At 44.0% G+C, this 22,452-nt stretch overlaps 1 protein-coding gene across 2 annotated transcripts; it reads left to right on the top strand.

The window, feature by feature from the left end:
* On the top strand, positions 1-21,940 carry KBTBD11 (kelch repeat and BTB domain containing 11). 2 transcript variants are annotated; one of them, XM_055714401.1, is made up of 3 exons: positions 1-132; positions 15,041-15,172; positions 15,616-21,940. In XM_055714401.1, exon 3 carries the CDS (start codon positions 15,691-15,693, stop codon positions 17,458-17,460), a length of 1,770 nt encoding a protein of 589 aa, XP_055570376.1. In that variant the 5' UTR covers positions 1-132; positions 15,041-15,172; positions 15,616-15,690; the 3' UTR covers positions 17,461-21,940. The 2 variants fall into 2 exon arrangements, with proteins under 2 accessions (XP_055570376.1, XP_055570375.1); XM_055714400.1 differs by lacking the exon at positions 1-132 and adding an exon at positions 165-450.
* Positions 21,941-22,452: the final 512 nt, after the last annotated feature.

Below are 22,452 nucleotides of genomic sequence, written 5' to 3'. Positions count from 1 at the left end.
GTGGCCGTTCCGCCGCCCGCCCCGTCTGGGCCGCCTCACCCCAGCGCGGGAGCGCGGGCACCCGGGCCGGAGCGCGGCTGCCGCTTCCCGCCTCAGCAGCCTCCCCTCGCCGGGCGTCACCGCGAGCAACAGGTCTGTGCCCCCTCCTCCCGCTGCCGCTGTGCGCTAGTGTGTCAGGCGAACAAAGGGGCTGAGCGCGGCCCCGCGCCCCCTCCACACAGCGGCCGCCCGGCCTCCTCCGCCAGCCCGGCCCCTGCGCTTCAGCCATTTGCGTCGCCTGGCATCGCACCGCCGCCCCCCCCCTCCCCCCCCCCCGCTTCTCCTTCCCGGCTTCCCCCGCCAGCTCCCGCTCCGGTGGCCGAGCAGCGGGGCCGCTGCGCTACCGGCAGCGAGGCGGGGCGGAGGGAGCTTCCCCACAGCAATGAGGGGCTCGCCGGCCGTCGCCGAAAGGTAAGCCCCTGCCCCCCGCCCTGCCGGGAGGGGAGCGCAGAGGCAGCGCGGTGGCGGGCCGGGAGAGGGGGGTCGGGCCCCGGGACATGCCCGATCGCCCGCCCGGGCCGCCGCCGCGGAGCCTCCGGGGGGGTCGGTGCCGGTGTCTGCCCATAGCTGAGGTAAAAACCGCGCCGCGGTGGCTCTGTGTGTGTGTGTGTGTGTGAGTCTGGAGCACCGTCAGGTTGAATCGCGCTTTTCTTTTCCCTCAGTCCCCCTTAATCCTCCCGCCCTGGGCAGGAGGAAGGCCGGGCATATCCCCATATCCCTTCTCCATATGTCGCAGAGGAGCCAAACCTGATGCCTACGTATTTTGTTTTAATCCTGCTGACCTATTAAAAATCTAAACGACTCTTTACCCTACGTTTAGGGATGTGTAACTGCAGCAGATTGCTTCCCGCTATAAATTCTATATGGCGTGCTTCCCCATCCTACTAAAAGCACGAGTGGTGCAAGCCCTGGGCGCACACAGGCGAGTATGATTTTGCAGGGTGGAAGATGCCTGAAGAAAAGTCCTACTGAATTTTGTTTGTCTGAAGTGGGTAGGTTTTTATATCTGGTCCTTTAAAGCAATAAAAAGCCAGCTCCCAAACCCAGACTTACACACAGCACAGAAAATGATAGTATTAAATCCTATAGCTAACTTTTTTTACCCATTGAGGAAAAATAAACCCTCTAGAAATAATATTCTGTAAAGCTTTTCCATAGCAATTAAACTGAACGATAGAAAACTAGAACAAAAAGGTAGAAAAAAAAGTAGGGCAATAAAAAATGGGATGGCAATAAAATAGAACAGTCCTTTTATATGATCTGGGAAGCTAAAGAGCTCCTGTTTTTCTAAGACTTAACCATCTGTCTCCCAAAAAGGAATTAAATGGAATGTTTATGGAAAATACTAATTAAATTGTCACTAGTATTGACAAAGCAATATTTACTCCCCAGTTTTACTCTGGCCCATCCTGTCTGTTCTGCATTCTCCTCTTCCCAGGGCCCATCACACAGCATTTATTCACTCTTTAATTAGGACATCCAGTTCATGCCAATGGGATCCTCTGGTCATCCACTGTTAATGGGACTGTCTGATGAGAACCTGCCAAAGAGCTGAGGACTAGTCCTTTGCCTGTCCCAGCTCCCCCCCACTCTGCAGGGACTCACTCTTGTCAGTAGTGGCACTGAAGTCAATGGTGACACACTTAGGAACTAGAGTTTTCAGGACTGCACCGTGATAATATCGAAAGACTGAAATCTGTAATAGCTTCCTTTCTTCTATGAATGCTTTACTTGCATCACTTTTCAGTGTAACAAATAGTCCAGATAGGTGGACAGATCTGAAATGTCAATAAGTATTAGAGCACCATTACTTGGCAGGAACATTCAATGAAAGCCATTAACTGGCTTTACTATAGTAAAGCAGGATTATAGTATTTAGGGCTGGCCTAGGTTACCGTAGAGACAGTGATGTGGTTAGATGACTGGATCCAGATCCTACTTACTGGGGGTTTCAGCATTCTGTAGAATCCTGTTGCAAGAGGATATTAGGGGCAGCTGGGTGCTAAAGAAGGCTATAATAAAACATAAAGGGAAATCCTGCCATTTCTTTAAAGTAGATTTGTTTTTCTTTTTTTTGTTGTTTTTGTTTTTGTTTTTTCTTGTGAGATCCTGCATGGATTTTTCAGGGATTTTGCTGTTTATTCCTACTAAGATTCTGCAACATTGCAGTTAGGAGGCTGCTGCTTTCCTGTGAACAGAGGCTGAGAAGTCATTTTATACCCCTTCACATCCTTGGAAATACCCATTTAAAAAATGAGCTCCTTTTCATTGTGTTTGATCTCATTAGCCTTCTTGGGACATGACATTTTTATGTCTGCTGTTTTACTTTTCAATGGAATTGTCATCATCTGCTCTTTCTGCTTCTTTTTTGGTCTCAGGTTTTTTTTTGTCAGAGAACAGGCGTGATTAGTTCCTTTCATTGAAGAATTACTTTATAGCAGTTCAAGATTTGACAGCCAGTTAAACCTGATCTATGACTGAGCTGTCACCGAGCGGGAGGGGACCCTGGACCTGCTTATTCCTTAGCCTGGGCCTTACATTCCTGCTAGCTTCCTTGTGCCAGGACTTGTAACCACGTAACAATACAGTGAATGGATAGAGATTTTGCTTTCCTCCTGCAGTTAATTAAGCAAACACTCAGTTTACGTATGTAGATGTTGGCATTATGAGTGGGACTAGTCTTGTGACCAGAGCATTTAGGTCTCCATGTAACTCTTTCCAGGATTGGGACCATACATGCTGTGTTTTCCTTAGACAGTGTTGACAATTCTGTAGCCTTTTTTCTGTCATCCTAAAATGCTCCTCGGATACTAACTGGAAGTTTTGGCTTTGAAAGAATTACAGGACTGGGTCAGTATTGTATATGGGTGATTGAGTGTTAATGCAAAAAAGAGCTGGCTAGGTCCTTTGTTCTGCAACTGCACATTTGGTACTTTCCAGTTTCTTATACCTCATCAGTAAGGATGGCAGGAGTTCATGATCGGTTAAGTCAGTTTATTTAATGCAAAATAAGCTGAAAAAAAAATCCAGCAGTTTTACAGACTTTGCGTTTCCCTCTTGTGTGTCAGAGGGAGAAGAAAGATGTGTCACATAAATTCTTTTCAGGTGCGATGTTTCACGAGGTGCCATTGCTGTGCCTCTGGCTAAAACAGATGGGTTGACAGCCTTTTTTAATTCACTCGGAAATGTGCCAGAAACCACAACCTTTCCATACAAATCCACGTAAGTTGGACAAGCAGCTTCCATGCTGTTATGTTGTCTGTCACAACATGATTTTCATTAATTAATAGTATTGAAGTTACTTTACACATACAAATTCACAGATTAGCACAAGCTGTTTGTTGTTTTTCTGGACACTGATTCTTCCAGGAGTATTTAAGGAACAGAGTAAGCTTTGCATGTGGATCTCTTAACTGTTGGAAGGCTCCTGGACTTCTGAATCATTTCAGACTATCAACCTGTCAAAGATATGCAATTTTTTATTTTATTTTTTTTCTTAGGCAGTTCTGCTTTCTTCTCTCCCTCTTTTGTAAGTGGATTGGAAGAACAGGCGCTGAGCTCTGGAGATAAAACTATTATTTCTGCAACCCATCTTTTAAAGTATTAGGCAGTAAGAACCAAAAGCCAACCCTTTGCTAAGGGAATGGCATGCAAACAACAAATGTTCTGATTCCATCAGTCAAGGCAAATCTCTTCATGGGAGAGCTCTCCTCATACCATGTAACTTGCTTTCATCTCCCCTTTACTGCAACTCCCTTCGTTGCCTCAGTTAGAAAAAAAGGCTACTGTATGCATATGTATGTACAGTTGTGGTGGGTTGACCCTGGCTGGATGCCAGGTACCCACCAAAGCCGCTCTATCACTTTCCTCCTCAGCTGGGCAGGGGAGAAAAAAATACAACAAAAGGCTCATGGGTGAAGATAAGGGCAGGGAGATCACTCAGCAATTACAATCACAGGCAAAACAGACTCGACTTGGGAAAATTAATTTAATTTGTTACCAATCAAATCAGAGTAGGATAATGAGAAATAAACCCAAAACTTAAAATCACCTTCCCTGCACCCCTTCCTTCCTGGGCTTAACTTCATTCCCCATTTCTCTACCTCCTCTCTCTGTGCAGCGCAGGGGAATGGGGGTTGCAGTCTGTTCATCCCATATTGTTTCTGCTGCTCTTTCCCCTGCAGGGGGGGGACTCCTCACACTCTTCCCCTGCTCCACCATGGGGTCCTTCCCATGGGAGGCAGTTCTCCACAAACTTCTCCAACGTGAGTCCTTCCCATAGGCACAGACTGCTCCGGTGTGGGTCCCTTCCACAGGGTGCTGTCCTTCAGGCACAGGCTGCTCCAGCATGGGTCCCCTGGGCGGTCACAAGTCCTGCCAGCAAACCTGCTCCAGCCTGGGCTCCTCTGTCTCCACGGGTCCACAGGTCCTGCCAGGAGCCTGCTCCAGTGTAGGCTTCCCACAGGTCACAGCCTCCTTTGGACACATCCACCTGCTCTGGCATGGGGTCCTCCATGGGCTGCAGGTGGATATCTGCTCCGCCATGGACCTCCATGACTGCAGGGGGACAGCCTGCCTCACCATGGTCTTCACCACAGGCTGCAGGAGAATCTCTGCTCCAGTGCCTGGAGCACCTCCTGCGCCTCCTTCTGCACTGACCTGGGTGTCTGCAGAGTTGTTCTCACATATTCTCACTCCTATCTTCAGATGCAGTTTGCTGCACAGATATTTTTTCCCCTTCTTAAATATATCACATGCATTACCACCATTGCTGATGGGCTTAGCCTTGACCAGCAGCAGGTCATCTTGGAGCTGGCTGGCATTGGTTCCATTGGACATAGGGGAAGCTTCTAGCAGCTTCTCATAGAAGCCACCCCTGTAGCTCCCCCACTACCAAAACCTTGCTGTACAAGCCCAATACAGCAGTGTAGGAAATCCAGATGATTGTGGAGTTAATGGGAATTTTTCCTTGACTACAATGGGGGATTTAAAGTGATGTCAGACTCTGGTTTTATCAAAAAGCTCTGTTGAAACTTAGGTGGATGTTTCTAGCTGCAGGCTACTAGCACAAGCCTCATCCTCTCCAAAGCCATGGAAGTGGGCAGTCCACAGACATATTTCTTGTTTAATAGTAACTGATAATAGAGTCCTGAAGGAGTTTGGTTTTCACAGCAGATGCAGAAACAGTAAAGTAAATGTCATTTGAGTGTATTGCTTTGTGAGCTTTGGAGTTAGTGCCATGTATCCTAAGAAGTTTTACACTGTGATATAGGAAAAGGAAGGCAAAGACTGTTATGTGCATTCATATGATAAAATTCACTGGTGCAATACCACTCATTCTCTGTGACAGAAGACCAGAAGGCCTTTATGGTGGGCAACAGAGTTGCAAGGACCTATTAGATTGTTAGTCCAATGAATGCCTGGACAGTGTTGCTACCAAGAGATTTTGCAGTCGTACGGGGAAATAAATGCTTCTATTGCACCTCCAAAATCGGGTATCTTTTCAGCGGTACAGTGGCTGAAAAGCCTCAATATCTGCTTTGAGGAGATTTTATTGATGTATATTTAAAACCTCTCTCTAGCCAGAAGCAAAACTTCAGACTTAAGATTGAAACATCAAAATCAAAATGGTCAATTACCACACAAGATCCCTGAATCTGTGCTTCCTCTCCCATCTCCCAAATCACAACCATAAAACCAAACACCTCTCCGCCTCACATCCTGATTTGAAGATCTTAATTCTTACTCCAGGTCCTGACTCTATTTAGCTCTGCCCAGGTTGCAGAGTGCAAGAATAGCACTGTGACTGTTGCACATGATATAGATTTAACTGTGTGCATTAACAAGCCTTTATCCTGTAGCACTTGAAAAGGAAGGCACATGTTTGAATCATAGGTTAGTCAGCCATACTACAGTCTTTACTTCTCTGTGTCAGGAAATCCAAAAGCAGATGGGACTGTCCTGAGGTAGCTGTGATCACCGTCACCCTTCATGATTGTGCTGCCAGTCTGTATGTCTCTTCAGAAAAAGCATGGATAATTTTGGGAAAACAGAATGCTGCCAAGTCAGCAGATAGAAAAGTGTGGAAGACAAAAAAAGTGAAGTCCAAAGTGAAAAGCAGCATGTATATTTCTTCAAGGTATCCAGGATGATTGATTTGCCACCTGATTTTCCATCAAGGTCATTGGCCAAAACAGAGAAACCATATAGATCTGAGATGGATGATTGGAGAAGAACAATGCTTTGAACCTAATTCAGCCAGAAATTATTGGTTTGGTACAGAAGTAAAATTCTTTGGCCTGTTCTTGCAGGAATAAGATTAGATAAACAGACAGTCTTTTCTGTCCCTTTCAGTCTTTCAGTCATCTGAATTGTTACCTTTCTGCTCTGTGAAATGGAAAAAAAATATATTGTGAGAGATACTGAATTACTTCCACTAAAGTCTAAATGTAAAAGTTGAGTATAGTCAGAGAAATCAGTGCAGCCAGAAGGCCTTTGCCTGAACACCCAGGCTCAGCGTATGAAATTCACATTACAGCAAAAAGTGGTACGCATCCAATGCAGAAAGTGTCAGGCCATGGAAATGGGAGTATATTAATAGAAGCCTATTTTACTTCTGTCTCAGAATGGCCAGCAACTGTTACCTTTTAGTAATGTAAACTGCATGCATTACACTGGATTTTCTCCTCTTCACCTGTTCAGTTCCAATGACTACATGGAGTTGCCTCATAGTTTCTTATGCTTTCAGTTACATAGTTGCTGCTAAAAACATTCCCATTGTTTGGTGAAATCTGTGCTGACAGCCTACAGGTATTTCTGATAGTAAAGTCTTGCCGCAGAAGTACCTATGACTCTAGCATGTGTTTCTGATTTGAGATCAGCAAGTGTTTTTCAATCCTAGCACAAGCTGGAATGGCTTGGATCTCCAGGCAGTATAACTGAGCCCTGCCCCACCAAAGGCAATAGGAAGAAGTACAGAAAGTTCCCTTGTGTCAGGGAATGGGACCTAGGATTCTTCTTTCTCTCCCTGAGTAACATTTGTTTGTTTGTTTGTTTCTTTGAAAAATAATGCAGCTTTAGTCTGAAGGAGAGTAACCTGCCTTGCATAGTCTTGATGGTTTGGGCACTCAGTTGACATGTGGGGGTTTTAATCTTGTCAGGCAAAGAAAGGAACAGTGGAAAGTTTCCCATGGGGCTTGGTCAGAGCTCTAACCATTGTGGAGAAAGGCGAAGTAGCAGCAACAGTCAGTACTGCTGTCTTTTAAAATAATGTAGGTTTATTTTAGAGATGAAGCTGGGCTAAGGCACCCAAAGCAAGAACTACCACCTCCTGACTGCACAAGTTCATCACCACTTCCAAAAGTCTTTGGTATTTTATTACTGGCTAGGCCTTAGTAGCTCTTTTACACTGTTTTTTATGGATCCTGTTCAATTGACATCTAACTGTACTCACATAATATGTATGGGTACAGAACGAGTCCATACATTCCAGAGTCCATTCCAGGACCAGTACTGTACAGCTCAGACACAGAGTATGTGTCTTTGCCCTTGCAGGAGAACTGGGAGGTACATGTGACCCATAGATAATTTCTGTGTAGGAATATGGCTTCATGTCTCTCCACCTTGGCCTAGTTTCCATGAAATAATAAATAAAAGAAGTCAGACTCCCATGAGTCACCTAATAGTTCACAGTTATAGGCCAAACAGCAAACCCTACCAGCAGTGCTTCTGCCATGGCAGAGAGAAGTCTGTGCAAGCTAATTCTTTTCTTTCTTTCAGATTAGGGCTGTTACACTGGCGGGTTTTTTTGCTATCTGATCTGGCAGTCTTGGGTCTTATATCTCTGTTGCATTGCCATCTGCCAGATAAAACTGCCCTCAAAGTCAGCCTTTGCCATGTTTAGCACTGCAGCACGTCTCTCCATCTTTGAATCCAGTCCAAAGTCAGTGTAGAGATAATGTCTGCAGAAACCTGGAACTATTTTGTAAATCTTAACTAGATGCAATGTAACTTTCAACTATGGCTAGATTGACTGTAAACTTCAGTTTGAAAAAGTATCTGGGCGAAGAAACAATATATGATCTCCAAAAATGAGAATGGTGCCATTCACCATGTATCTGAAGGACCTCTGCCTTTCTAAGCATCGCTTACTTAATTTGTCAAGAAATCAGTGAGCCTGTTCAGTCTTTAAAAGTAGGGTTTTTTTCTCTTAAGTACCTGATCTAGTTTTTCTGGAGAAAGAAGTGTTTTCATTATTCCCTCCTTCAGAAGTTTTCCTTTCTTTTCCTAGGCATAAATCTCAGAAGGGTGGAACTTTGTTGGCTTTCCTTTGAAGTCTATTGTTACTTACCAAATTCTGTCTTTCTCAAGCACCATGGTGACATACTTTGGCAGATATCTGGTGCTTTGGGCTCTTTAATCCGCATGTCCTTTTCATAATGATATTAAAAGCAAAATCCAGTTTTATCTTAAAGCAAGGAATTTAATTTCTTCCAAATACATTGGCCCATCTTCTTTATTATAAATGCAGTATGTAGCAGGTGTGTTGCAAGAATGTGGCACATTCATGGGGATCAAGTGCTCTTCTGGAACGCAAAACCAAGCCTGACTCCTGTCTGAGGAAATCTGCTGGCTTGCTTGACTTGTCTTCTCTGTGGATATTCTCCTCCTCCTCCTCCTAAAGGAGGAGAATGCAAACATTGCCAAAGTGTTCTCAGAGATTTTGAACATGTTTGCAATTATTTATTTGTCAACAACACAGTTAAATGCTGAAAAGCTTTTCTGCAGTCGACATTATAGCAGTTAACCACACTAACATTCAAATGAGGCTTTTAATTATCACAGGCTGATGCTTTGCTTGATGTGAGTACTCCTAGTGTATGGCAATTTCCAGAATTTAAGGTCAGAAAGGATCACTAAATCAGCTAGACTGCTTCTGTCAAATTTCATTCCTCCTGGACTCCCAAGTGCCTTCCAGCAAGTCACACCCTCCTGGTTTCCTTTATCACATCAGAATAAGGGTCTTCCCATATCAGATCAAATGTCTGCCTAGCCCAGCATCCTGCCTCCCACATGAACCATAATCCAGTATTTGAAGAAGTGTGTAGCAGGGTAAAAATATGTATTTCCCCATGGGATACTACTTTATCTATGAATATTTAATACTTTGACCATTTTCCAGCTCTGGATCCTCCTAAGCTGGATGCAGTTTTAGTGTTTAATATGTATTTAGTCACCTTCAATAGATTTCCCTTCCTTGAGCCTATTCTTTACTCTCCCCATCAATGAATGTAAACTTCCAGTATCCACACTATGCTCCACCCACCCCCCCCACCCCCCCACCCCCAGTGCATAGTGTAAATATTTTGGTTTGTTTATGCTTCCACCCCTTGATTTGTTTAGGGCTTTCTCCACCAAGAATTTTCATGTGCCTACACTTATGCACAGTCATCAAGTCGCACAACAAACATACCAGGCCCTGAAGAAGTGTCAGCACTGCATTTCTCAGGCTGACTAAGGCTTGCTCTGCCTGTTCTCCAAGCTACTAGCACAAGCCACTTTCTCTCCAAAGCCATGGAAGTGTGGCTGTGAGATGATGCCTAAGCAAGGTATCACGTTCTTGCCTGGGACTTGGCTCGAGACTGGCATACACTGCGTGAAGACAGAGTAGGCTCGTGTGCGGTTGCAGAGTGCTGTTGCAAGTCTCTCACTGAAGTGTTTTTCTATAGCTCTTAAATAATTTGGTACTTTTCTCTGTCCTCCCAAATCTTTAAATACTACTTCCAAAATGTAACATGCATCCATCCATCCATCATGTTCCATTGCAAACCTACTAATGCTATGGATGGCAGGTAACCTTTTCCCTACTGTTATTCCTTTTTTTCCAGTATACATATTCAAGGACTGCATTCATCCTTTCAGCTGCAGCACTGTGCTGGTATCTTACATACAGCTGTTCATCTAAGGTAGTGTTAGCCGTGTCCAGTTATGATGAAAGTAACCAAACTTCACTTTATCACAGACATGATCTCACCTTATATCTAGAACTGTATTTAGGAGGCCATGTCTAGAACTAGTAACAATTCTCCATAAAAAACTTTGTTACATTCAGCAATGCAGTGCTGTCCCATTGTCTCCTGATCTGTATTCCATTAGCAATGGAGACATCACATCAGCCCTGAAATTTTCCCTGAAGTTATTGTAATCACTCAAAACCTTGTTTCTGACTGTTCTTCTCTTGTTAGTCTTTCTTTCTTCTAAGAGATATTGGAGAGGAATTGCACTTGACATTTGCTAGATTTTGCTTTTGTGGGAGTGTTATCGGTGTGGGAACTCCTGAGAGAGACTGCTCTGCCCTAACTACTTCTGAAGAGTCTGAACTGGAAGGAACTCAAAGAGATAGTTTCCTTTCTAGCGAACATTTGTCTCTATGGATATCACTGTTGAGAAACCTTTTCTCTGGCCATGATGACTGTTTAGAACTTGTATATTTTAGTTTAGATTTGCTAGCTATAATATTGATTTCATCAGGCTTTTGATAATATTTTTATTATGACTTACTTCCTCTCTCTTTCTCCTTGCCCAGACACACACAGACTTTTCTTCCTCTGAGTTTCTGATGAGAAACTGCTGCCCACATGTTTCTTGTGTGGTCTAATCATAAGCTGCATATCTTAGATGTTTATTTTTCTTTATGTTTGTGTGAAATTTTTGCAATTATGAGATAAAAACATTCATACCTCCATTACATGTTGTGATAAATTGCAGCATCCTGGGACATCACAAGGAAGCTGCGTAGGCAACTTGAGTGTGGATGCAGTACTACAAAAAGACATATATCCAGTAGGCAGGGCAAGACACTGGGACTGTGGTAGCCCAGATTTTGGGCACTCCTAATGTTAAAAAAGGGAAAGCAAATTTAGAAAAGGGGACAAAAATCTATTCTTTCTCCAATTTTTCTTGAGGTAAGACATGAAAAAATTATTTTCTTTTTACAAGCAGGAGGTTAATCAAGTCGTTAAGATCTAGAGTTTAAATCTGTAATAGGATGCAAGAATTCAAGTGCTCCAGGCCTTTTCAGAGAAATGGCATCTCTGTGCTCCAGATAATTTCCCCAGTTACGAAGAGACCATTTTTCCCCCCTAGGTTTCACATATCTGCTCAATAAGCAGGAGAGTAAGAGACCATCTTTATAAATATGCACTTGACTCTGCCCTCCGGAAGATTTTGCCTTCTGGGCTGAGCCAAATGTCTTCACATTGGCCAGTTCTACTTTTAACAGTCATCTTTTAGTTTTTAAAATAAACACAAGGCATGTTTTCCCTCTTTTGATGATCCTGCCTCTTTGGATTCCTTAATCATCTCAATCAGATGACGCCCCTATCCTGAGGGAATTCTCTACTGAGGTAAAATTTGGCAGTGCTGATTTTTACAAAAGCATTTCCTGGACTAAGGTGGAGCAGAACAGCATTCTGTCAGTTCTGAACTGGTGTAGTGTCTCCTGGGGAGGATAGCCTGCTTATGTAAATTAGAGTTGCTTATGATAGGGAAAGCACTGCTTTTATTTACCCTGGGACTGAGTCAGAGCAGTTTCCATTTGTGAACTGGAGAGCAGTAACCCAATTCCTCCCACATGTGCATATTCCCCAGAGAAAGTGGGTCTTGCTACAGGACAGGGTTTGGGTCAAAGGTTTTTGGCACTGCACAAAAAAAAAATAGAGAACAATGAAAAACAAGCATTTAATTGGATTTTATCAGAAGAACTGCCAAATGAATGTAGTGCCAGGAAACTTTACCTGCAGCCCTTCATTGCAATTCCTCTGTCAGAAAAAGCTACGCCTTATCTGTGCTGTTACTTGAGCAATGTCTTATAGCGTCTGAGGTTGGGGCTACACATCCAGGATATTGTAAGTGTGTAATTGCCAAGTCTGTAAATACAGTTCATGTTTGTTGGCAGTTCCTCTGTCCATGAACATTACATCATTTCTAGACCAAACCCATGATAATGAAAACAGTTTCAGTCCAAGTAATTCAGCTTCTGCCTTAAAAGTCCCCAGTATAAAAGGTGACATCAGTCTACAGATGCCATGTACTCTAAACAGCTTGCTTCCTTTTCCAGTACCTATCCTGTTCATGAATTTTGGAAAAAAGTGCTAAAACCAAGGTTGTTTTAAGCCAAACAAGATTGTTAGGAGCTCACATCCTTTTGAATCAGCATGGCTATCAAGTGTCTTTTCTCTTTCTGTAATTTTTGAATGTTCTCTGTCACCAAACAGCAAAACAACTCTTTGATCACTGTTGATAAGAAAAGAATGGAAGATTATATTTTCATCACCTCCTTTCGGCTTCTTCCTGTTTTATACTAAATCCATGACCTTTTAATTCAGGTAGGTCATGTTGCTCAATAATGGGAAGGTTCCACAACTTCTCTCAATTGTTTTTTCAGCTTAATTTTTGTGTAATTTCTATACTTTGTTTTCAGCTAGACAGAAGTGGTGAGATTGCTGGAGCAGTCATTGCTCTGTCCTTGACAAAGTCCTCCAGACTCTTGTTCAGTTTTTCTAAGTCTTCAGCTTCCCTGTTAGAGTTCCTTGTTGTCTAAATTGCATGTGATACTTTGATTCAAGTTCTCATGCTCAGCATTAATTTCAACATATTCTTGGTAATTAGTTTTAAATATACCAGAAGATAATTTTCTTCAGAATTCTGCTGCTTGCCATTAGCAAGCTGTACCATCAGTCCTTCCTCCGTGTGTTTCCTCAAGAGGATGTTAACCCAGATGTTTGTTAGGACTGTGCTGGGTGGCAGCTTCTTTCTCAGTAACCTTTCAGTGTCAAGTCAAAATTCTAAGCCAAGCAGGTATCTGAATATGGGAAAAGGTATGATTACTGTGCTTGAGGAGGATCTCACCCTTTTAATTTGCATTAGTTGAGAAAGTTGAAAAGATCAGTTTTTCTGGATGCTGTTTTTAACAACTTTGAATATTCTAATTGGTTATTTTCCTTTGAGACATGATGCAGGAAATACATTTCACCATATGGCGATATTATTGGTATTAGTTACTGGTTTTGACTTCTCACATTTAGTCACCCACACTTATTTTTGGTGGCGTTCTCTTTCATTCGTCCTTTATAGTTTCACTTGAAAAATCAAACAGAAGACCGAGAGCTTGAAACTATTTGAAGCTACTCATTCCTCCTTGTAGAGGGGGAACATAAGTAGAAGTGAGAAGTGAGGTATGTTTGGATCCAGGACAGATCATAAAGTTGGGAGAATTTGAGGAAAGTCTATTAGCACCCTTTGGATACTCATGATTGAGGAGGTCAAGCTATCCAGAACTCCAGTGAGATAAGGGTTGAATCTCAGGGCACTCCACCCAGGAAAGAGACAAAAAATGTTTCAATTACTTATATTACAAATGAGGTACTGGTAGCAATTTTCATAATATAACAGTGCATCACAGCTTGACGTTGTAGGTGTTTTTCTAACCATCTCCATTTGACCTATGTAATTTTGCCAGTGTCGGCTACAGTAGCTGCTCTTAAACAAAGCTGATGATCAGGGCTCTGGAGGGCCTGGAGCAGAAAGTATATTAATCTCAATGTCTACAGCATAATAAATTGGAATAAAAAATGGTTACATAGTGAATTCAGTACTGTGAAGACTTACTGAAAAACAAAATTACATTGACAGGGTTGCTGCCCAGTTGAAATTAATCATGAATCAGTGTGTTTTCCAGAGACACACTGAGTGTACACACAGATCGCTGCATTCTCCTTGTCTAGTTAAAGCTGCGGAAAAGTCAGTAAAGCATAACCTACCGAGTTTGGGTCTGGACCCCAGAAAATTTGCCACTTAAGCTATCCAAAGTTCATAAAATGTCATAGAAAGTTTCTAAGTGCCAGATTTCTGAACACCCAGATGAGAAAGACAAAATTTGTGAAATCTACTCATTCTCGTAAGTTTTCAAATGCTGTTGAAACCTTGTTACAGTCTCAAAGGCTCAAATATCCAGAAATCAAACCTCTGTATTGATTTATTGTGTAACTGAATGTGATCAAATGTAGTAGAAAGTCCTTCACGGGCAAGTGCACAAGGTAAAAACTTCTAAGAGAAGACTGATACTATCATTTAAGTGAAGTTTGCTTGCACAAGTATAGGCTTCTGGTTTTCATGTCTGTCAGGAGTTTCCAGACAATGTCACCTACCAATTATGCTTTCACTAAAAAAAAAAAAAAAGTTAGATTTTCCTAATATTAATTTAATAGGGTAAATTAATCATCTCTACTGAAAAGAAGTCACAAGGTATATTTTACATAGAAATGAGTGTTCCTTGAGGACTGTGAAAAAACTGCCAATGGGGATTTTAATGGAAATTAATAACCTTCTTAAAAATAGAATCACAGCCGCAGATACTTATTAAATGGAATTAAGTACATTTGGGCAATTTTCATGCATCGTTCATCAAAACTTAAACCAAGCCTGGGAAATCCATAAACAAACATGAGACAAACAAACAGCACTTTGCTAAATTCTAAAAACTACATTTGTGAAATGAAGATACAACTGCGTGGTGATTGTGCTGACAGGGACTAATCTACTTACAGACATGCCCTGTAGCCTGCCATTTTCCCAGAAGAAACTTCATGTTCTAATTATCTATTGTGATTTTTGCTCGCTTCTACTTTTTATTAACAGAAGCCATGAATCTTTCAGTCATGAACCAGGCCCTATGAAGCCTGATTTACATCTTGCTAATGCATTACAGCTACATGTGCTGTTACATACATGTTGGATTGCTTTTCTCTTAACAACAAAAAAAAATCCTTTGATGTGTTTTGTAAACACACACATGTAGAATCTATTTGCATACTTCTGGTGACTTTGGGATATTATAGATACCCCATTAAAGGAAACACAACTAATCATCCCAAACTTCTGAGTGAACTCAGGAGATACCGATTTTTAAACTAACTGAATTGTTACTTTTTCTTTTAAACAGGGGGAATGCCTATGAGGAGCAGTGATAGGAAGAAACCTTCATGAAGGTCATGTAAAGGAAAACTTGGCTAGCAGGGAATCTCCTTCCAGAAGAGATTGCAACCACTACCTTCCACTGAAGTAGTTGCACAAGGTGAATAAATCATGATAGTACTCCGAAGTATCTGCCTTTAAAGGACATTGTTCCTCACTGCCCAGCATAGCGTAGGGTCCAGTTGTCATGAAAAGGATGCAGTGTGTGCAAAACGCCTAGAATTTTTGCACAGCAACAGGAAAACCAGAATTGCTTTTCAGGCTGCTGAGGCGCTCATCGGCGCGATCCCCCCACCAGGAAGAGGTCAGGTTTTCGGGGGGTAAGCTAGTGCAGTTAGCCCCGGGTAGCGGGAGGCAGCAGAGCCGCAGGGTGGATCCCCCAGAGAAAGGAGAAGCGCGGGTTGAGCCCCGGAAACCAGCGGCAGCCCCGCCTGCGGGAACGGCGGCTCTGAGTATCAAGGCGGAGAAGCGGGGTGGGGGAGCCGGCAGGGGGGAGCGGGGCCCGGCCGCGCGAAGCTGAGCGCTCTCCGCTCTCCCCCGCAGGTGATGGCCGCTCCGCCGCGGCCGGCAGCCCTCCGCACGGGCGCAGCGCGGCGCCGGCGCAGCTAGCGCGGCTCCATGGAGGGCAGCGGCGCGGCCGAGGAGGAGGAGAGCGGGGTTGGGCACGGCGCCCCGCCGCCGCCACCGCCGCCCACCCCGGCCGCCCCCTGCGGCTTCAGCTCCTCCCTCTGCTTCAGCGCCTCCGCAGCCGAGCCGCAGCCGCCCGCTGCTGGCGGCCGGGTGGTGGAGAGCCAGTGGGAGATCAACAACGCCACCTGCCAGCCAGAGGAGGAGGAAGAGGAGGCGGTGGGGACACGGGACCGGCCGGCGGAGGAGCCCGACCTAGTGATCGAGGTGTCGGGGCGTCGCATCCGGGCGCACAAGTCGGTGCTGGCGGCCAAGAGCGACTACTTTCGTGCCCGCGCCTCACGGGACGTCCTGCGGGTGAAAGGGGTGAGCTACGGGGCACTGCGGCTCCTTATCGACTACGTGTACACAGCCCGCATGGGCGAGGTGCGGCATGACAACCTGGCCGAGGTGGTGAGCGGCGCCCGCGTCCTCCAGATGCCTTGCGCGCTGCACTGTGCTGCCGAGGCCATGCGCGCCCAGCTCCGCCTCAACAACTGCTACCAGCTCCTCTGCCTGGCCAAGAAGCAGCGGCTGGCAGAGCTGCGAGAGGCCGCCTACCGCTTCATGAGTGACCACTACCTGGAGGTGCTGCGGGAGCCCAGCGTCTATGGCCGCCTCAGTGGCACTGAGCGGGACCTCATTCTGCAGCGACGCGTGGAGGCCGGCCGACCTTGCTTGCTGGTGGCCGAGGTTAGTGATGCCTTCGAGCGGCTGGGTGGTGGCAGCCGGCCACAGAGCCGCGAGAGCAGCCGGCCGCAGAGCCCCTCCTCTGTGGTGTCACTGGAGGAGAGTGGCTCCCTTATCCACTGCTACCACGAGGCCAGCGGTGAGTGGAGAGTGCTCACACGCCTGCCTGAGGAGGCCAATGCCAAGGGCTGTGCCATGTGCGTCCTCCACAACTACCTCTTCCTAGCAGGGGGCATAGTGGCAGGGCCAGCAGGCGGTGAGCCCCGGGCCCGTCTTTCTGACAAGGTCTTTTGCTACAACCCCCTCACCGACACCTGGAGCCAGGTGCGGCCCCTGGCTCAGCCCCGCTCACAGCTCAAGCTGCTGGCCCTGGATGGTTACCTCTATGCTGTGGGGGGCGAGTGCCTCTTCACCGTGGAGAGGTATGACCCACGGGCTGACCGCTGGAGCCCTGTGGCACCCCTGCCCAAGGGTGCTTTTGCTGTGGCTCATGAGGCCACCACCTGCAATGGAGAGATCTATGTGTCAGGAGGCTCTCTCTTCTACCGCCTGCTCAAGTATGACCCCAAGCGTGACGAGTGGCAGGAGTGCCCTTACAACAGCAGCCGACGGCGCTCTGCTGACATGGTGGCCTTCAAGAGCTTCATCTACCGCTTTGATGTGAGCAGTGGCCGTGGCGGGGAGCAGGGCCCAGGTGGTGGGACTGCAGGCGGTGTCGAAGTTTTCCGGTACAACACTGTGGCCAAGCGCTGGAGCCAGTGTGCCAGCCTGCGGCCCAGCGGTGGCCCCATCCAGCCCTTCCGCTGTGCCCCCTTGGGCAACACCATCTACTGTGTCAACCGGACCGGCACCCTTCGCTTCAGCCTAGCCCAGGACGGTGAGGTGGAAGCGGATGGTGGGCTCAAGGGCACCTTTGATGGGGAGCTTCTTAAAGCTCCCTTGGATGCCAAGGGTGTCCTTCTACCCTTTGTGCTCACCTTGCCTGAGAGGCTGGACAAAGCAGGGGACCAGGAGGGCTCCCTCCCCCTGTGAAGTGGCCAGCCTGGCTCTGGCTTCCCAAGTGGCAAGCTGGGTTGCAGCTGTGGGGGACCCACAAACTTCCATCTGCAGAGGGAACCCTCTTTGACAGGTCTGCAGAGAGAAGGGACTCCCTCTTTCCTCCTCTCTGCTCCCAAGATGTTGAGCCGGAGTTGCTTGGTTGTAACTCTTCCTGTGTTTGCTGTGCTCTGTGTGAAAAGCCAAGCACATGAAAGGAAAAGCTGCTATAAAGGATAATCTCTGGATAATGTTTGTGCCAATTCCCAATCTGGGGAAAACTTTTTTACACCTGGATTTCTAAAAAAATTCCTGACAACAGTGTCATAATGGGACAGTTGGTGTTGGTCGCGTGTTTACATGTAGCTGCAATCCGGGCTGGAGCCTTTTCTGCCATTTGTTTTCTTTCTCTCTGGGATGATACTGAGGGATAAACACTGCTGGCAATGTAGCTTGGGTGCATTTGTTTTTATGTTAAACTAACTATTTCCTGTGTTAGAAAAGTATAGGAAGAACTTCTCCATCACAGCCTTTCATTTCTGGTGCAATAGATAGTTTAAGGAAGATGTGGCACTGTGTGGTCCCAGGAATTTCAACCACAAATGATTTAACAGATAGCAGACTTAAAGTTTTGAGTAACACAAATGTGTGCCACATGTCTGTATTTGGAATACAAAAAAAAAAAAAAAAGAAAGAAAAAAAGACACGTAACCTTTTTAAAATGTGGCGTATTATAGCAGATATGAAATGTTGATATGTTCTTTATTTCAAAAAGGCAATGATTTCTGTATAAAAAGACATCGTTTTATTACCTTTTTTAACAGATATTCTAAATTATAACAAAAATGAACTGAAGCTGTTCAGACTGCAACCGATTGACATGACCATGTATGCCACTAGAGTTGGGAAAGTATTTTGTACTTCAGCTGCTCTTTAACTGCAAGTCAAGGAAGATCAACATAAACCAAATGTAAATTCTCTGAAACTGACTGCAAACAGCTTAAATGTTTCACTGTATGTTCAGTAACCTCTGACAAGAGACTTTTCCAACTTAGTGCAAGACCATCAGAGGAGGCCATAGAAAATAGGAATGTGCTACACATGTTGATTATACTGTGCACTAGCATGATGTTATTTCCCTATCCTTTGGTTGAGAGACTGCTTTATTTATTTCAATCTAATGATTGCTGTAATCAATAAGTCCTTGCTAATTGCAGTACATGCTGGTGACATATGTTGTCATTGGGATTCTGAACTGCCCAAAAGGTCTGTTTGTGTAGCAGCATCCTAATGAGAGACAACCATACAAAGCTTCTTCCTGCCCGTGGAAAGCTGGAGCATACTTTTTGTCATGTTACTCTGAACTGGAAAAGTGTAATCCATCTACGCAGACAGACTGTGTTGAAAAGGGCACATGCATTTATTTTATACATTTTATATACATAAAAAAAATCAATAGGCAAGGCAAATGTTTTAGCTTTATGGTAAATCACGGAGAGACCCTTTCTGAAAAAGATAGCCAGTGTTTTTGCTATTGGTAATTCAGCCTGGAACTGTGTGGACTGTGGAAGGGAATAGTTTATACTCAAAGCTCTAGTATAGATTCATATTTTAGAAAGATCTTACATCAAAGAAAGCAGATCTTTATGTTTTATTAAGATGTTTCTGTTAAACAGGACATTAGCATTCTTATACATTATTGCTAGTTCCAAAGGAAGGCAGCAGGCTCTGTCCTAAGAGACACCATCTACACAAAATAGAATAGTGAGTTTATAGATATTTTTTTCCTTCACTTTCATGTTGGGTTTGTTGGGTTTTTTTGGGGGGGGGGGTGTGTCTCCTTTTCTCCATCTGTCTTGCACAGGGTTTTAATGCAGCTGATCTGGTTAGCCATCCTGTAGAAAACAGTGGTCCAGCCCTGCAAGTTCTTAGCCAAGTGAACCAATTCCCTAGTGAGCTAATTAAAGCATCAGCCAGGTAGCAGCTGTAGGCCTGCAGAGTGTGATGCTTATCTTAGCGTCAGTACAGGTTGGTGTGGTGGAATTTAATACCACAGATGGCATATTTGTTAATGATTCACAAAGAAATTTATTTTTTTCACTGAATGATGGACTTAATTCTCAGACAAGAATCCTTGGAAATGTTGACTCTACGTTAAAGTACAGCATTGTAGCTTAAGCAGGAAAGAAAAATTATGTGTTACCTTCAGCATTATTTTTACTAACCGTAGAAAGTATTTCAAGCTGTGTAGTGAAACACTTAGGTGTATACTTAAACTAAAGACATAAGCACTAAGCCAGATTTTGAACTAGTAGAGTCACCAGGAACACACAAGGAAATGTCTGTTTTATCTTACAATAAAATACTTTTTCATAGTTCAAAGTATTAAGTAGTATAGTTTTTATACCATGGCATAGTGAGGAATCAAGCCAGCTTTTGCATTCCTATTAATTAAGCATTAATTAAGAATTTTCATTCCTGCTAATGCATGAAAATGCTTCTAAATGAGTTTTGGGAAGTCTCCATGGTTTAAGCTACGAAAAAAGGCCACAGACTTTCAGGAAAGAATGAAACATATCCTTTCTTTCAAAATTTGTTGCTGTACACCACAAAGAAATACATTTGGAAATAATCTTTACAGTAATAAGTGTTCTATGAACCTGCAGTGGTTCGTATTTTGCTAGCTCCTATTGTAAGAGAAGGTTGAATCAAATGCTTACCTGCTTTCACTGTTTACACAGTGTAAATGAGGGCAAAATCTGGTCTTCATTAGTAGCTGTCTGTCAAACCTGTTTCTTTTGTACCTCTTTGCCTAATCACAGCCTGATGATTGACAAGAGAGTCATGTTTCTAGCCAGATTTCCTACTCTGTGGCCTGTTTCCTCCCTGGTACGCCTGAGGCAGGTTTGCTGAGAGCTGCTTTTTTCCCCCAGTTATATCTTCAATGTATCCAAAAAAAACCCTATTAAATGTGGGTATTAAACCCAGAATTTAGGTACGCTTCAGGCATCTGAACACCAAAATTGTCATCCCAGAACTCTCCAGTTGAACTTAACTGTCCCTTTGACATGTGGAGGTGCTGAGCAGTTCCCCCCACCCATTCACCTCTGAGCAGTTACAAACCTATGTAGCTACTGCCTCAACTCCTTTGAAACCAGATGATGCAATACACAGAAGCCACTGGTGTAAATATGGTTTTGTGGTACAAACTAAAGGGGCAGGCCACTCTCAAATTGTGTTTGCATATGTTTTGCTTTTAAAACAGCTATTTTATCTATTAGCCTGAAGGCTGCTGTATTTGCATGGGAATGTGGAGATACTGTTCGTTTTCTTAGCCTTCGAGGATTCAGTCTGCATCTCTGGCTGCCTGACTGGCAATGGATTGAAGGACCTCTTGGAGCTAATCCCGGATGTCTAAATATTTATGTGTTTTGTATTATACATTATTTGGCTAAAAATCTCAGAAATTATCCAGGTAGGTGAATTCAAACCCTCATCCTCACTAAGTGATCTGAGACTAGCTGGAGAGACATAGTTCTCTCTGCTGTCTTACTTCTCCATGAATCTCACAGTCCCCTTCTCCCACTTTTAATAGGATGTGCAGGAGATAATTTTTCTGCTTCTTCCTCTCTAAGAGTAATCCTGTTTTCAAGGTCATCTGCTAGAGGATGTTGGCTTGAATTCCCTTAAGCTGAGTAAGGACTGAACTCAGGCCTCCCACTTCATGTGTGTGTGTTCTGAAATCTAGATGACTGTTTAGAAGAAGAGTATCAGGACCACGTCCTGCAGCTCTTTGTCAGGAATGAACCTCATGCAAATCCTTCCAAAAGCACACGCGGGCTCCTGCACACTGCGTTCTGGTAGATTCCAGGTTCCAGCTCCTGGATGGGTAATTCAGGACACGTTTAGTGCATGTTGGTGCAATTGAACAAGTTTTCTTCTGTGGAAAGCTTTTCCAGACAGGCTTTGTGTTTTGGATTGCCAGTGTGAGATGAGGGACTCCGTGCACTGTACTGGGAGGCCAAGCACATAATTCAGATTCTTCTCAGGGGTGACGCCTTGGTAGAGAGGCATTGCAGTGCCTAATATGCAAATGCCTAAAGCCTTCATTGCATCTAAAACTAAATCCCTGCTTCAGTAAAGAAACAAGCCTTCTTAGTAAATGCTAATAATAGATGGAACCTTACTATTTCAATCTATTAACTGGTTCCATAAAAGAAATCTTAATTGCAGCAAAGACATGTGTACAAATTGTATTTACACTTGGAAACTAAGTCAAAGAAATAATTGGCAAAAGAATAACCCTACTTGATCAGAACAGGCACCGTTAAGCAACATGGGAAGGATGCTAATCATAGTCTGTTAATGAATAAAATTGTGCAGTAGCAGATGTAAATTCTGTCCACAAAAAAAATTCTTTGTAAATAAGTACCTGGTAAAATTTGAAGTGGTAAAAGAATAAATTATTCACATGAAAGCTGTAATTCTCCTGTGCTGTTTGATTGGCTCTCAGAGTGTTGTATCCTGTTCTTTGCTATTCATGAGTGGCCTATTGCTTTTTCCTGCATTACGGTGTCCATTCCATTGACAGCTCCATAGATGTGTTACCCTTCATTATCACAAAGCTTAACAGTGGTGCTGGGGTGATTTGCTTTGTGTCTAGACTGACATGTAGTACTTTCTACCTGAATGAACCCAGAAGACTTAGACAGAATTGTATCTTTGGGCCTTTTTTTTTCAGTGGCATTGCTCCTGGGAAACTTAAGAAAGCACAGGAAGGAGAAATTCTTTTTTTTGTCTGGGATTATTCTGTGCACCAGATTCATGCTGGATTTAACAGAACATCTCTGTGTAGCTATTAGCAGTATGAGCCTGAGTACTATTGTAGCAATGTATGTTTTTAAGAATATTTACTGCCTCAGCTCCTACTCTGAGATAATTTAATGCTTTTGTAGTAATAGTTCCACTGTAGTAATAGTAATTACTGCT

Source organism: Falco cherrug, chromosome 6 (assembly GCF_023634085.1).
Source record: "Falco cherrug isolate bFalChe1 chromosome 6, bFalChe1.pri, whole genome shotgun sequence".
NCBI classification, from domain to species: Eukaryota; Metazoa; Chordata; class Aves; order Falconiformes; family Falconidae; genus Falco; species Falco cherrug.
Note: the sequence above shows the minus strand (reverse complement) of the source record. Positions and strands in the feature narration are given on the sequence as shown.

Bases quoted from the DNA above. Each gene is read 5' to 3' on its own strand.
- KBTBD11 (XM_055714401.1), top strand. From the start codon at position 15,691: ATGGAGGGCAGCGGCGCGGCCGAGGAGGAGGAGAGCGGGGTTGGGCAC.